The 12746-nt window shown below is 53.6% G+C and overlaps 1 protein-coding gene across 1 annotated transcript in view; it reads left to right on the top strand.

Annotated features, from left to right (window-relative positions):
- Positions 1-418: 418 nt before the first annotated feature.
- The window catches only part of Dnah1 (dynein axonemal heavy chain 1), a 73232-nt gene continuing 60904 nt past the window's right edge, over positions 419-12746 (top strand). Inside the window, exons 1-8 of the mRNA XM_004631693.3 lie at positions 419-468; positions 4023-4398; positions 6215-6287; positions 8194-8368; positions 8728-8884; positions 9316-9448; positions 10517-10678; positions 11236-11488. Coding sequence (XP_004631750.1) covers positions 4057-4398; positions 6215-6287; positions 8194-8368; positions 8728-8884; positions 9316-9448; positions 10517-10678; positions 11236-11488 — 1295 coding nt within the window. The 5' untranslated portion in view covers positions 419-468; positions 4023-4056. The remainder of the gene's footprint in view (positions 469-4022; positions 4399-6214; positions 6288-8193; positions 8369-8727; positions 8885-9315; positions 9449-10516; positions 10679-11235; positions 11489-12746) is intronic.

Here is a 12746-nt window from a genome sequence, read left to right as displayed (position 1 = left end):
TTTGTAGCCCTCCCTGCTGCAAGAGTCTTCAGTGGCCTTCAGACTTGGGCCCCTTTGATTTACCTCCCCTTTCTCTATGTGTCTGTCTGTCCTCGTTTATGCACACTGTTTCTTTTCTTTTTTTTCGGAATTGGGGATTGAACTCAGGTGCTTGCGCTTGCCAGGCAAGCGCTTTTTCTACTGAGCTATCTTCCTTTTTGTTAAAGGGAATCGCAGCAAAGATCGCGACCTTTCTCCTGAACTGACTTTAACGCAAGGATGATGTCCCATACCATCTTCACCTCGAAGAAAACTAGCAGTAACTTAAATCCAGAGCAGGGCTGAAGGACGGAAACCTGAGCGGCGCCGGGCCTTCGGCGCAGACGCAGCGAAAGCCCGCGGCGCCGGTTGCTGCCGCCCCTGGCAACCGTCAGCGTCTCTTCCTGGAGACGGCGCCCCCAGGTTGCGCCGCGCCGCTCGGTGGAGCCGGTAGGTCGCCGAGGCCTCGGGATTGCTGGGCAGGGTACCTCGTGAGGTGCCAGGGGTCCCCATGACCGCCTACCGGGTCTGGGTAGCCCGGTCTCGGGCAGGGTGGAGACTGGGGCGGGGGATGGGGGATGGGAAGCGGGGGCGGGGCGGGGGCGGGGTGCTGCTTCATAAAACAGCCTCATAGTTAAGTCTTGTACTAACCAGACCCGGTACTGGGAAAGGGGGGACCTCCTGGACGCTGAGGCTGTGGGGAACAACCAAGATTCTGATCCTCCTCAATCACCAGAGAGTCTTCTTATCCGGATAACAGAATGGTCAGGAAGAGCAGCTTTATTCTTCCCCCTGCCCACACCATTCATCCATTCACTGGTTCAAACAGTCCTTCAGCAGGTACTCTTGGGCACCTACTCTATGCCAAATCTGCGCCAGCTCCATGCTAGGAGCCCGTTTCCCAGAAATCAATGTTACTTGAAAATCCTGCCCAGTTAGCCAGGGAGAGAGCCGTGCATGGATAACGCCAGAGGTTCCCCGGGGTCAGGAGCCTCAAGTAGCTGGCAGAACGGATATCCGGTGAATTCCTCAAAGGACTCCTACAGCCCCAAGCCTAGGACTGTAAATACCTGTGGCACTGTGCTCACATCCCTGCAAGGGCCAAGGCTTCCAAAAATCTTGAACGTCACCGATCCTTTCCTCAAACGGGGTTTATATACAATGGAATCCTGGGATGTGAAACAAAGGGTCAGCGTCTTTTCTGAGTCAGAGCCGGGTGGCTTAGAAGGCCTGCTGTGTGGGTGCTCCTCCTGTCAGGGACCCACTTTGCAGACTCTCAGAGCTTCTTGGTCCACAGTTTGAAAAACACTTCTAGTGGTGTTAAGAATATGGGTGATAGGTGTCATCCAGAGGCAAAGCCTTCAAATTCTGTTGTGATTCTGCCAGAAACTTTCAAGTTTCTTGACTTCTCTGGACCTGAGGCTCCTTGTCTCTTAAGCTGATACATCATCAGTCCCTATTGCTCCGATGAATAGCTCCTGCCCATCTGTGTGAATTCACCCACGTGCTGGGCAGGGGGTCAGATAGGGTTGAAGGTCAACCAGTCCAACCTGAAGCATCACCCTGCCCCAGCCAACAGGGTTCCCGAGTCATCTGAATGCAGAGCAAGAACTTAGGGTCCAATTCCACCTGTGCCACTTATGGCTATGTGATTTTTGGCAGTCACTTAACCTTTTCACTTTGATTTGCTCCTCTGAGAAATGATGATTGTCTGATCTTCTACCTCAGAGGTCTAAATGAGATGACGTGTAAAATAAGTCTGAGCTTCAAATAGTATTCGCCATGCCCTGCCACCCTCACAGCTAGTTCTGTCCACACTGGGGAAGAAGCGTGTGCCCAGGGTGAGCAGCCCCAGATTCCTTGCTGAAGAAGGAATATCCCCCTCCGCCAGCCACATTTATTCCCAAGCAGAGGCTCCTGGCATCCGTGGGCTATGCATGGACCCACACTGGCAGCCAGATGCAGGTGCCCAGGGTCGGGGCAGAGCTGGCAGGGAGCTGCTGTGAAGGCAGGGAGGTGGAGGGAAAACAGGATGCCCCATTTGCAACATACCCTCCCACCCTTTTGGAGTCTGTCTTGATGCATTCCACCGTTGCAAACGCACTCGCGGAAACAGCTGGTAGAGCCACAGACTCCTTTGGCATCTGGCAGTTTCCTGGACATTTGTGCATCTGCCGTCTCTGAACAGCAGCAGGACAGTCATTTTAAGGCTCATTTATACGCTAGGGAAGGGATGCTGTTCTAGGGCGCTGCGACCTTAACCTTTCTAGACCCTGCTCTGCTTGACTATAGTAAGCAAAGATGTAACTGACATCTGCGGGTTTGCAGCATGATTGGGGCTGGGCTTCAGGGGGTTCTCCGACCTTTAGGTGCTCTGGAAAGGACTGGTCACTGTGGACCAGGTACAGCACTAATTTCAGCCCCTAGCCTGGATGGGAGCTGGTCAGGGAGGGAGTTCAGGGAACAGAGTTTCCAGTGGGGGAGCCTGGCACAGCTGACTAGAGGCTCCCTTCTCCCTCCTGCAAGGGGCCTGCCAACTCAGTGCCCTCCTCTTAGAAGTAGCCTCAGCTGCTGCAGGCCACTTCCATGATTACCGGTAGCTCTGCTTCACACTGGCCTGGCCGCATACCCCCATCTGCAGAGAGCCTGTGCCACAGTGTCACTGGATGGAGAATGGTGGAGCAAACAACATGCAGCAAAAGAGTGACCCGTACTATAAGATCTTGCCTGCCCTGTCCCAGCGTGTGTACTGGGCATATGAAAGTGAAACAAGGTTACGAAAGGAGGGCTGGCTGGGTTGAGCCCCTGTTGCCTTTTGTTAAGATGTTTTCTTTTTCCTTTCTTAACTGAAATTTTTATTGAGATTATTGTTTTTTGCACTAGCCTTAGATGAAAATCCTCTTCCCCATACCTTTGTCCAATTTCTTTTCTTTTGAATGTATTTAGTACAGGGTCTATAGTGTCTCAGACTCATAGTGATCCTCCTGTTTTCAGCCTCCCAAGCGCGGGGATTATAGGCACACACCACCATGCCTAGTCTCAGTCGCTGTCCCAGTGTGCCCCACGGGTGGAGCTGGCACAGCACGCCGGGGATAGAACCCCAGCCCCTGTGTCTGCCTAAGCAGGCACCTTAATCCATTGAGCTATCTGGCCGGCCCTTGTCCAATTTCTTATAACAGTTCTCCTGCCCGAGGATTTGCTCTGGAGATACGTTGTGAAGGAGTCAAAAGCAACAGTTGGCAAAAAATAAACCTCTGCAAACCCTTGTTCTCCTGGTGGTGGATGTATGTGCAACCCAGGGGCATCTGACTCCCTTGGCAAAGACAGGAGAGTACACATTCCCTGAGATAGGTGGCCCCCAGGAACAGGGTGAGTGAATGCCATTTGATTTTTGGTTGGGGGAGGAGCTGTAGACCAATGGAGAGCCAGGGTCAGAATCTCGCTGGGGAGACCATTTAGTGCTCTGGCTCCTCTATAGTGACAGTTAGGTTGGACAGCAACAAGGGAAGCTAAGTGTGGCCCAGTGCTCACCAGTGCTAAAGAGCCACTCTGGGAAGGGCAGGCCAGTACAGCAGGGCTCAGCTGGGTGTCCTAAGGCTGCTTCTATCTGAAAATCATTTGGGGAAATTCGTGAGGGAGTGAGCTCTGGGTCTCCCTCCCCTTCTCCCCATGCTGAGAAGCCAGGCCTTGCTCTCCACAATGAAGGAAAGTGGTGGGCAGAGGGGAGGCACCGGGGTGGAGGCGTCTGCTGAGCTTTACCTCATGCAGCGTTTAATTCCTGGAGGGCTTTTCACCCACGTGTGACACCCAGCGTGGACCCGCTGTTGCTTGGTGGGGGATTCTCCTGGCACTGGGTATGTCTACAGTAGGAGCCCACTCCATCCTTCCTTTCTCCTTCTGTTTGACTTGGCATGGGAGACAGTCTAGTCCTCTGTGTATTGTGTTGCCACTGGGGACCAAGACAGAGCTACTAAAACCTGAGTGGCACTGGTGTCTTTTCCTAGGAGCTGTGGTCGGGGCGTCTCTGTGAGATGCAGCATGGAGCAGCAGAACAGAGAAGGCAGCAGCCCAGGCAGGACCCCTCAGCCCCCCAAGTGCGGTGGTGCTTCGGCAGGCCAGTGGTGCCACCCAGGAAGGAGTCTTAGAGGCCTAAACTATAGCCTGGAGAAGACTCCTCCCGGACCAGATTACAGGCTGAGGACTCCGAGGCCTGACTTCAAGCTTCCGCCTTTGTCCTCACCTCTGTCCCCATCCACGCTCTCAGATGCGGAGCAGCCCCAGAAGTCACCCCCAACAGGCACTGATAAGAAGTACCCAGTGCTGAAGCAGCGTGGATTCTACTCTGACATCCTCAGCCCGGGCTCCTTGGACCGACTCGGGGTAAGCATGGAGCTGGAGGCCAAGGCTAAGCCTGCCCAAGGGTTCCACTTACCCATCCTCCCATTTTTCTGCCTGTTATTTCATCCATTCATTTGTCCAAATATCTGTTAATTTGTCACTCTGCCCACTCACACATTTCTCATGTTGCTGCCCACCCTTTATTTATTTATTTATTTATTTATTTATTTATTTATTTTGTGTGTGTGGCCAGCTCAGCCCACCAGGGGGCGGGGCTGGCTGGCATGTGGTGCTGGGGGATTGAACCGCGGTCCGTGTGCTTTGCTTGGCTTAGTTTGTTCTAAGTAGGTGCTTTAGACCACTGAGCCATCTCACCAGCCCACCCTTTTTTTTTTTGAGATAAAGTCTCGCTCTTCAATTCAGGCTGGCCTTGAGCTCACTTTGTAGCCCAGGCTGGTCTGGAACTTGCAATGGTCCCTCCTGCCTCAGCCTCCCAGAGTACTGGGATTATAGCATGTACCACCATGCCTGGCACATACTTTTGACCATCCATCTGGCTAGCCACACCTGTCCACTTATTTACAACTCATGACTGAGCTCCTGCCACATGGCAGGCTCTGGACTGACACTGCAGCCGCAGCAAAGATGACGCATCCTTATCCCAGCCATGGTGGGGCAGTGGCTGTGGCTAGGGAGGACTCTATGATTGAGATGGCCTACTGCGGAAGTCTAGGAGATGTAAGGCTTAAATAAATGAGACAAATGGAATGATTTGAGGGCTCCAGGAGGATCCAAACCTTCTCACAGAGATTTTCTGGGGTTTAAGACCAAGAACAGACCAGCCTGTATTTATCAGCTTTTCAAACAAATGTGGGAGATACTGAAGAAAATGCAGGAATCTGGGCAGGACTTGGGACTTCTCCAAGTAATACATTATGCTAATTTAGGGGATTAGCATATTTATGCTAATTTATGTTACCCCAGGGAAGGCTTTACCACAGGACTGAGTTGTCTGCAGCTAGTCTCCTCTCAGTTAACTGGGGTTGGAACCTTGTCTTGTCCTTTGAGGCGTCCCAACTTCACAGGCCAGTACAGGCCTCAGTGGAGACTAATGACCCATTGAGGTTGACTTACTATGAGTCCACTGCCCATCACCAGATGAGGGCCTAAGCCTCGGGCAAACTCAAACGTAAACATGAAAAGCCAGTTGGTTAATATAAATCCCACTCAGAGCTGCTTCATAGTGGTCTTCGTCAAAGGTGAGTATCCATTTTCTGTGTAAGATGGAAGTTGGGAGAGTGTCAGGAAGGGGGAACTACAAACATAGACACGCACAACCCACGTAGAGAGGAAGGGTAGCACGTGAGGGAGAGAGGGAGGGAGGGGTAAGGGAGGGGAAGATGGGGCAGAAATGACTAGGAGAGAGTTCACAGAGCCTTGGGTCCCAGGCAGGCTTAGGGAGGTTTTGGGGAAGGAGAGGGGTCAAGAAAGACAGGACAAGGACCCACTGGTGATACCACAGTGGTCCTTGAGCGAGGAGCTACACACAGAGACTCCTGCTGACCTTATAGTGCTGACTTGTGGCTCATTCCCACAAGTCAACACGGGGAATATTGTCACTGAGGAGGGGAGCTGTGCTACACTGGAACAGGGAGGGCCAGAAGTGTCCCAGGTGGCTGTGGCTTGTCGCCTACAGTGGCCTTTGAACAGTGTGTGAGATCACTAGTTCTGCCTCACCCCAGGCTTCTGGGTGCTCCTTGGTGGGCGTCAAGGAGACTTCTGGCCTTGGAGTCCCTCCTTGGTCCTGACTAAAGCTAGGATGCAGGTGAACACTTGGGGATCTGGGGTTTCCTTCCAGAACGTGTGTTGTGGCCCCAGCGTGAACCAGAACTTCTTGCGTCAGGCTGACCTCGACAAATTCACTCCAAAAGGTCAGTGTCCGTGAGTGGAGGTGGGTGGGTCCTGGTGGGCATTTAGAAGGAGCAGAGCTTCCAGTACCAACAAGACAGGCTTCCTGTGAGAATCTTCACTTCCTCAAGGATAACATGAGGCTATTAAGAGACAAGTTGCTTCACAAAGGTGCTCCTCATGGAAAGTGCTTTCTTTTGACCCTTCTTGGAGCTGTGACAAGGCCCCATGCTGTCTGCCCAGCAGAGACCTGTAGGACATTTATACATGGGCTTTCTGCCTCCCCTGGAATGTAGGTTTGAGAGAGACCTATCCGAGCCGCTCCCTGCTGGGGCCCAAACCCTGAAATGAGTGCACTTGAGACCTTTGCTGAAGGACAGAAGGAAGACTGTCCCCTCAGACTCTAGGGCGAGTCTCAGACGACAGCCGGGAGTCAGAACTGGGACAGGTCTGCTGAGTGCGAGGCAGACCTGAGGTGGAAAGGTTGGGGGCCCCTACAGAGCCCATGGGTGGTGAGGAGGAATTGTGCAGGCTCCCTCCCGCCTGGCAGCCTTTGATCTCCTCCTCTAGCAGGCAGGGGACCCTTCCCTCAGGCACAGGGGCCTCCTGGTCCCAGTTGCATGCTCTCATGTCCACCCCAGGAAAGGCCTGGCTTGCTCCTAGCATCACCCAGACGAGCTGTATCAGAGCCTCTAAACCTTATGGGTCTGTGACCCACCTCCACTGGCACAGAAAACATGACCAGTGTGGGCATTTGTGCACTTATCTGAGGATCTGGCTTATTTTCAACAGTCTCATAAATATCTATGCATTGGGAAAAGGTTATAAACCATGGATCTCAGGCCTGTGGGTGTTGTAACAATGTTCCTGGCAGGAGAGAGATGGGACAGTCAGTAGCTCAGTGTCCCCACTCCATGGGAAAGGCAATCCCAACAAGGCACAACAGGTTGGTGTTGGTGGGACCTTGGCAGCTGATGACCGAGTCCCCTCTGCTGCCCAAGGGCTACGTGGAGGGCTAGAGAAGGCTGTAGCTCAGGAACACAGCAGAGCTGGCAGGCCGGGCTCAGCCCCCTTTGCCATGGCTCCTTCCTGGGTCCTTCTGAGTGGGTTGTGGAAGTAGACTGGTGTAGTGGACCCTGAACTCTTGGGACACCTTTGTGCACCAGGAGGACAGATGAGGACATCCAGCGCTCTGTCAGGCCCCAGGAAAGATGGCCAGCCTCCTCCTGAGGCATATTCCCACATTCTCTTTGCCCACCTACATGGTCTCGTTCGCCGGGGAATTTCCTTCACCGTGCACCCCATGTCCCAGGAAGCTCTCAGTCCCAGTCACCTGGAAAGTTTCGTCACACTGCCTGTGGATCCTTCCCTATCACCTCCCTTCCCTCCAGATCTTGAATGGAAGCCTTTGTCTGCCACTGAGTGGGGGCAGCCATTTATTGACCTGAGAGTCCCCCAGAACCACCCGTCCTTCCCAGAAATGGTCCCCAAAAAGAATGGCACCCCACCCCTCACATGCTAGAGATGGGGTTGAGAAAATCACAGCAGGGAATCAGCCCACTTTACCTTCTTGTCTAGTTGTAACCTTCACCCATAGCTTAATTCAGCCCCTGGCTTGAGCAATGGACCCAGGTGAAGGGATTCTGAATGGCTTATAAGGGAATGGTCAAGCACGGGCCCCAGCAGGGAGAGCAGGGCCTAAACAGACCTGGAGCCCTGGCCCTCATGCTTAGCGCCCCACAGGCAGCTATTCTCTCGTCCATCCTCTCCCCAGCAGTGCCCCATCGTAGGCCAATTCTAAGCTTCCTAAGTGCCTGAGCTTGTCTGCTGACTCCTGCATGGTGATGTGTCTGACAGGATAATTGGGATGGGGGAGTCGTCAGGCCTGAGCCTGAGTCCCGCAATGCCTGCCTTGGCCTCTACCTGCAGTTGGAAGCTTCGTGATTCCAGAGGACTTTGAAGAGCGCATGGAGCAGCAGAGCATCGGGCCCAGCACGCAGCTACTCTCTCAGACAGACTTCCCGCTGGGGTCCTATGAGCCCAAGGTGCAAGTGCCCTTCCAGGTGCTGCCTGGCCAGCGGCCCCGCAAGGTGGAGATTGAGAGGTACAGCTGGTAGGGCTGGAAAAGGGCTGGTCCTCCCTCCATGGGCTGAGGGGCTGCAGACCACCAGGTGACAGTCCTCATAACAGGGCCTGTGCCCAAGCCCTGAGGTCAAATCTCCTATCTACCTTCAGTGGAGAAAAATTCTCAAGATTAAGTTCTCTTAATTGGGGGAAAATGGCTTTCCTGACTGTGGAACAGGGGAAGAGAAGGGCCTTTGGAGCCCAGGATTCCAACCACTGTCACTTCCCTGAGAAATCCCAGAGGGTTCCCTGGGCCTCACTCCTGCCACAGCCCCTGGGCCTGGCTGAGCCCCTCACATGAGCAGAGCTGCTCTGAGAACCCACCCCTGCCTTGGCCAGGAGAAAGCGGCATTACCTGGGCCTGGACATTGAGCAGCTGCTGGCCAGTGAGGGCATCGACTCCAACGAGCTCATGCCCAGGCACCCGGACCCCCAGAACCGTCAAACCATTGCACAAGGCCATGACCCACTCTTCCCCATCTATCTCCCCCTGAAGGTAAGCTGGCGTCCACAGAGTGCCAGTGGACAGAGTGGGGTGAGGCTCAGGAATGAGGCCCCACAGCGGGTCCTCATGGCAGTTGCAAGTGTTCACTTATCAGCAGGGCAGCTGAAGAGGCAGAATCCACCCCAGGTCCTCAAGCGTCCTCAGCTGGCATGGGAGGGGCCCCCACAATCCCAGGGAGGCTGGCTCCCTGCTGCTTCTCTGGGAGCCTGGCAGCAGCCTGGCTGGCCTGTGGAGCAGTGCTCAGGGCTCCCTGACCAGGCCTGCCTGGGTGGGGAACTGTGTATGGGCTCGCTGAATCAGACAAAGATGGGGGAGGTCATCGGTGGTACCCCTCAGGGACAAATGGGGAAACTATCCTTTGGCACACCCAGCTGTATGTGGACACTAGAGGAACCGCTTCCTCTGGCCCATCTTTTTCACAGGTTTTTGACAATGAGGAGTTTGACTGCCGCACACCCAGTGAGTGGCTCAATATGGGGTTGGAGCCAGGATCTCAGAACAGGAAACCCGTTCCCGGAAAAGCCCTCCTGCCGACTGACGACTTCCTGGGGCATGGTGAGCAGGGAGCCATGGGAGGTCAGGAGCCCTCCGAGGCCTCTCGGCTGGGCTACAAGCCAAGGAGCTGGCCAGGCTGAAGCAGGAAATGCAGGGCCCAAGGATGGCATACGTGGTATCACTAGGGCACTGTGAGCGTCACAGAAGTTTCTAAGGCAGAGGCGCTGTACTAGGCCAAGATGCTTCTCTGAGAAGAAGCCACCTGAACACAGACCAGTCCAGAGTGAGGCTGTCTGAGGGAAGAGGGTTCAGGGTGGATGCACAGGCCCTGAAGTAGGAGCAAGTCAAGAGCCACAGGGAGAGTCGAAAGCCACCCAGAGTAGCGGGAGAAGAGGGAGCAAAGGGACAACAGCAAAAGGCAAACTAGGGAAGTGGGCAGAGGCATTCCCTGCCCTCGCAGGGGTAGTTGGGAGGCCCTCCTGACTTCACCAGCCTGAGATGCCCACCCTGAGCCCATAAGACAGTGGCCTCCAACCCTGCCCTACTTTGGCCTTTCCTGGTACAAAGAGTCTTGTGGCTTAAGAGCCAGGGCCTTGGAGGAGGGCTGCTCCTTGGACTTGGTCCCCTTGAAGGTGCCCACACTCTTCCGTGATGCCATCCATGGTAGGTCTTCACATCTTTTCTGTTTTCTTGGGGCTTTTGTCTTATGTCTCTCTCTCCTTGGGTGGGGTCCTTCAGAGAGGCCCGGTCCTTTTGGGTCCTCCTGTGGCCAGGGGTTCCTCAGTGTCCAGTTCAACTGGAAGGGAGCAGAGCCAGAAGGGGTGTCCTCGGTGACTCATGTTTTAAATTTGATGCTGTGACAAGTTTCTGTGTTGGTAATGATGGACCTGGAGTTAGAACATGCACTGTGCTAATCTCTTTATTTTTGTGTATGTTTGAAATTTTCCATAATAAAAACAAAAATTTAAGTATAGTAAAAAAAAAAAGAAGAAGAAGAAGGGGTGTCCTGGTGGGAGAGAAGCCGGTCAAGTGAGCTTTATGATCCATCTCGGCATCTGCTGCCTCATTCTGAGGTCCCTCCCTGCTCCTGTGGCCAGGAGCACTGGTGCCTGTCACCCTTTATTCTAGAGGACCCCAAGAGTCCAAAGCTGAAGTACAAATGGTGTGAGGTTGGCGTCCTAGATTACGACAAAGAGAAGAAGTTATACCTGGTGCACAAGACGGATGAGCGAGGCCTTGTGCGAGACGAGATGGGGATACCCATCCTAAATGGAGGGGTCACTGCCACAGGTACAAGCTGCCTCACCCCCAGGTGGACCCCCAGTTTGAGCCTGGTCTGGCCTGTAGCTGAGAACAACCCCACCAAGGGCACCACAAGCTGAATTCTACTTTGCTCAGATTGATCTGTGGCTGTCTGCCCCTTGACCAGTGAAAACCAGAGGACCGGTGACTGAGAGACCCCAGGAAGGACAGGTGGCCATTATTTTGCATGTCAGCTCTGAGCCAGGAGCAAGGCCACTTGGAAGATGGTGTTGAGAAGGAGCCCGAGGCCCAGGAGTTAGTGGTGTCTGCCCTGGCTGTAGACTTGCATTGGCCCCTGCGTGGCCAACTCTGTGTAACACCTTGTCTGCACTCTGCTCCTCCTTTACAGTTTACAAAGCACTTCCACATCCTTCCCTGATGCCCTGTTAGGTGGACAGGGCAGAGAGTGTCCTCATTCCCACTCTGCACCTTCAATGGGGGGTGCTCAGGGCCACCATACATCCATAGCCCAGTTGGCCAGAACCCGGTGCTCTGGCCCAGAGAACCTTACTATTTGTCCCTTTCTGCCTCCCACCGGCCCCTAGGAAGGCCACCGCTTCTGATCTGCCAGTACTGGGTGCCTCGGATACAGCTTCTCTTCTGTGCAGAGGACCCTCACGTGTTCACGCAGCGTGTGGTCCAGGCCAGTGCTCTACGCAAGAACACAGAGGCGCTGCTCCGGTACAACCTGTATGTGGACTGCATGCCCTCCAGGGACCAGCAGCTCATCAGCGATCAGAGCCTGAGCAAGATCAAACAGTGGGCCACAAACATGCCCCGCATGCGCAAGGGTCCCACGTGAGTCTGTGGGAAGGTGGGGTGCCAGCAGGGCAGAGCACCCCAGAGCTCATCGGTGTGGGGGCTGTCTTGCTCTTGTGCTGTGGATTTGTTTGGGTCCCATCCCAGCTTCTTTTCTTGTTGCTGAGACAAAATACACAACACCTACAAGGTAAAGGAGGAAAAGAACTATTTTGGTTCACAGTTTGTAGAGGTTCCGGCCTATAGTTGGCTGGTTCCAAGGCAGGCTGGCAGGCCAGAGCGGCATTGCAGAAGAGAAACAGCCCACAGCAGAGCAGACAGGAGGCAGCAGCAAGCCCGCCTTGTGTCTGTCCCCTTATGTTCCACCCAAACTCCAAGCCTGTCGGTTGGTGCTACCCACACCCAGGGAGAGACTTCCTTCTTCCATAAATCCACCCAGCCACTCCCATGTCAAGCTGAAGACCTCAAAAGCAAACAAGCAAGGGAGAAAACAAGCCTCTTTCTGACCCTTATATTGTTCTTAGGCCAAACCAATCAATGAACTGATTCAGTAATCCCCCACCTTTAATCCCTGCGTCACATTATGGTAGATTCAGCCACTTGTGAAAAAGCCCTACCTACGACTGAATAAGGATTTGGGGGTACTTCTAGACCTAAACTGTAACATCACTTCATTGACGTTTCCTTCATTCCCTTTTAAAACTGCAGAGTAATCCATTGTGTGAATTGTCATAGTCCAGTGACAGCAAATCTTTTAGAGACCGAGTTTCCAAACTACAACCCTAAACCCGCTTATTTATTACAAAATGGCAGCGCTGCAATTAAACCCAGACACTGAGATTTTAGTTCAGGAAAAATAACGCACACATTAACATCTACTGTCATAAAATCAAACACAACGAAGAGCTTCCAATGATACAAACAGCCGGCGCTGCTGCTCCTTTCCGAGCATGCACATGGCCCCTAGAGGCCCTGGTGCTTAGCTGCAGGGGTGATGCTGGGCTCTTGGCTTGTGTGCCAACAGAGAGGGCTCTGCTTGGCTGCTGCAGCAGGCACGCCACAGATATGCCACCAGTGCCCTCGTCCATTCTCCAATAAATGGACAGTTAGGTCATTTCCAGTGTTCTAGAATAGAAAACAATGGTGCAGTGAATAATCCTGCACCTTCGTGTGCTCAAGCTGAGGTGTAGCTTTTAGGTAGGTTCTTACAAATGTGCTGCTAAAGACAAGACAAGTGCATGTGTAGTTTTTAAGGAATCGCCAGATTTCCCTCCACAAGGCTGTGCTATTTTGCATG

This window comes from Octodon degus, unplaced genomic scaffold (assembly GCF_000260255.1).
Source record: "Octodon degus isolate 3935 unplaced genomic scaffold, OctDeg1.0 scaffold00043, whole genome shotgun sequence".
NCBI classification, from domain to species: Eukaryota; Metazoa; Chordata; class Mammalia; order Rodentia; family Octodontidae; genus Octodon; species Octodon degus.
Note: the sequence above shows the minus strand (reverse complement) of the source record. Positions and strands in the feature narration are given on the sequence as shown.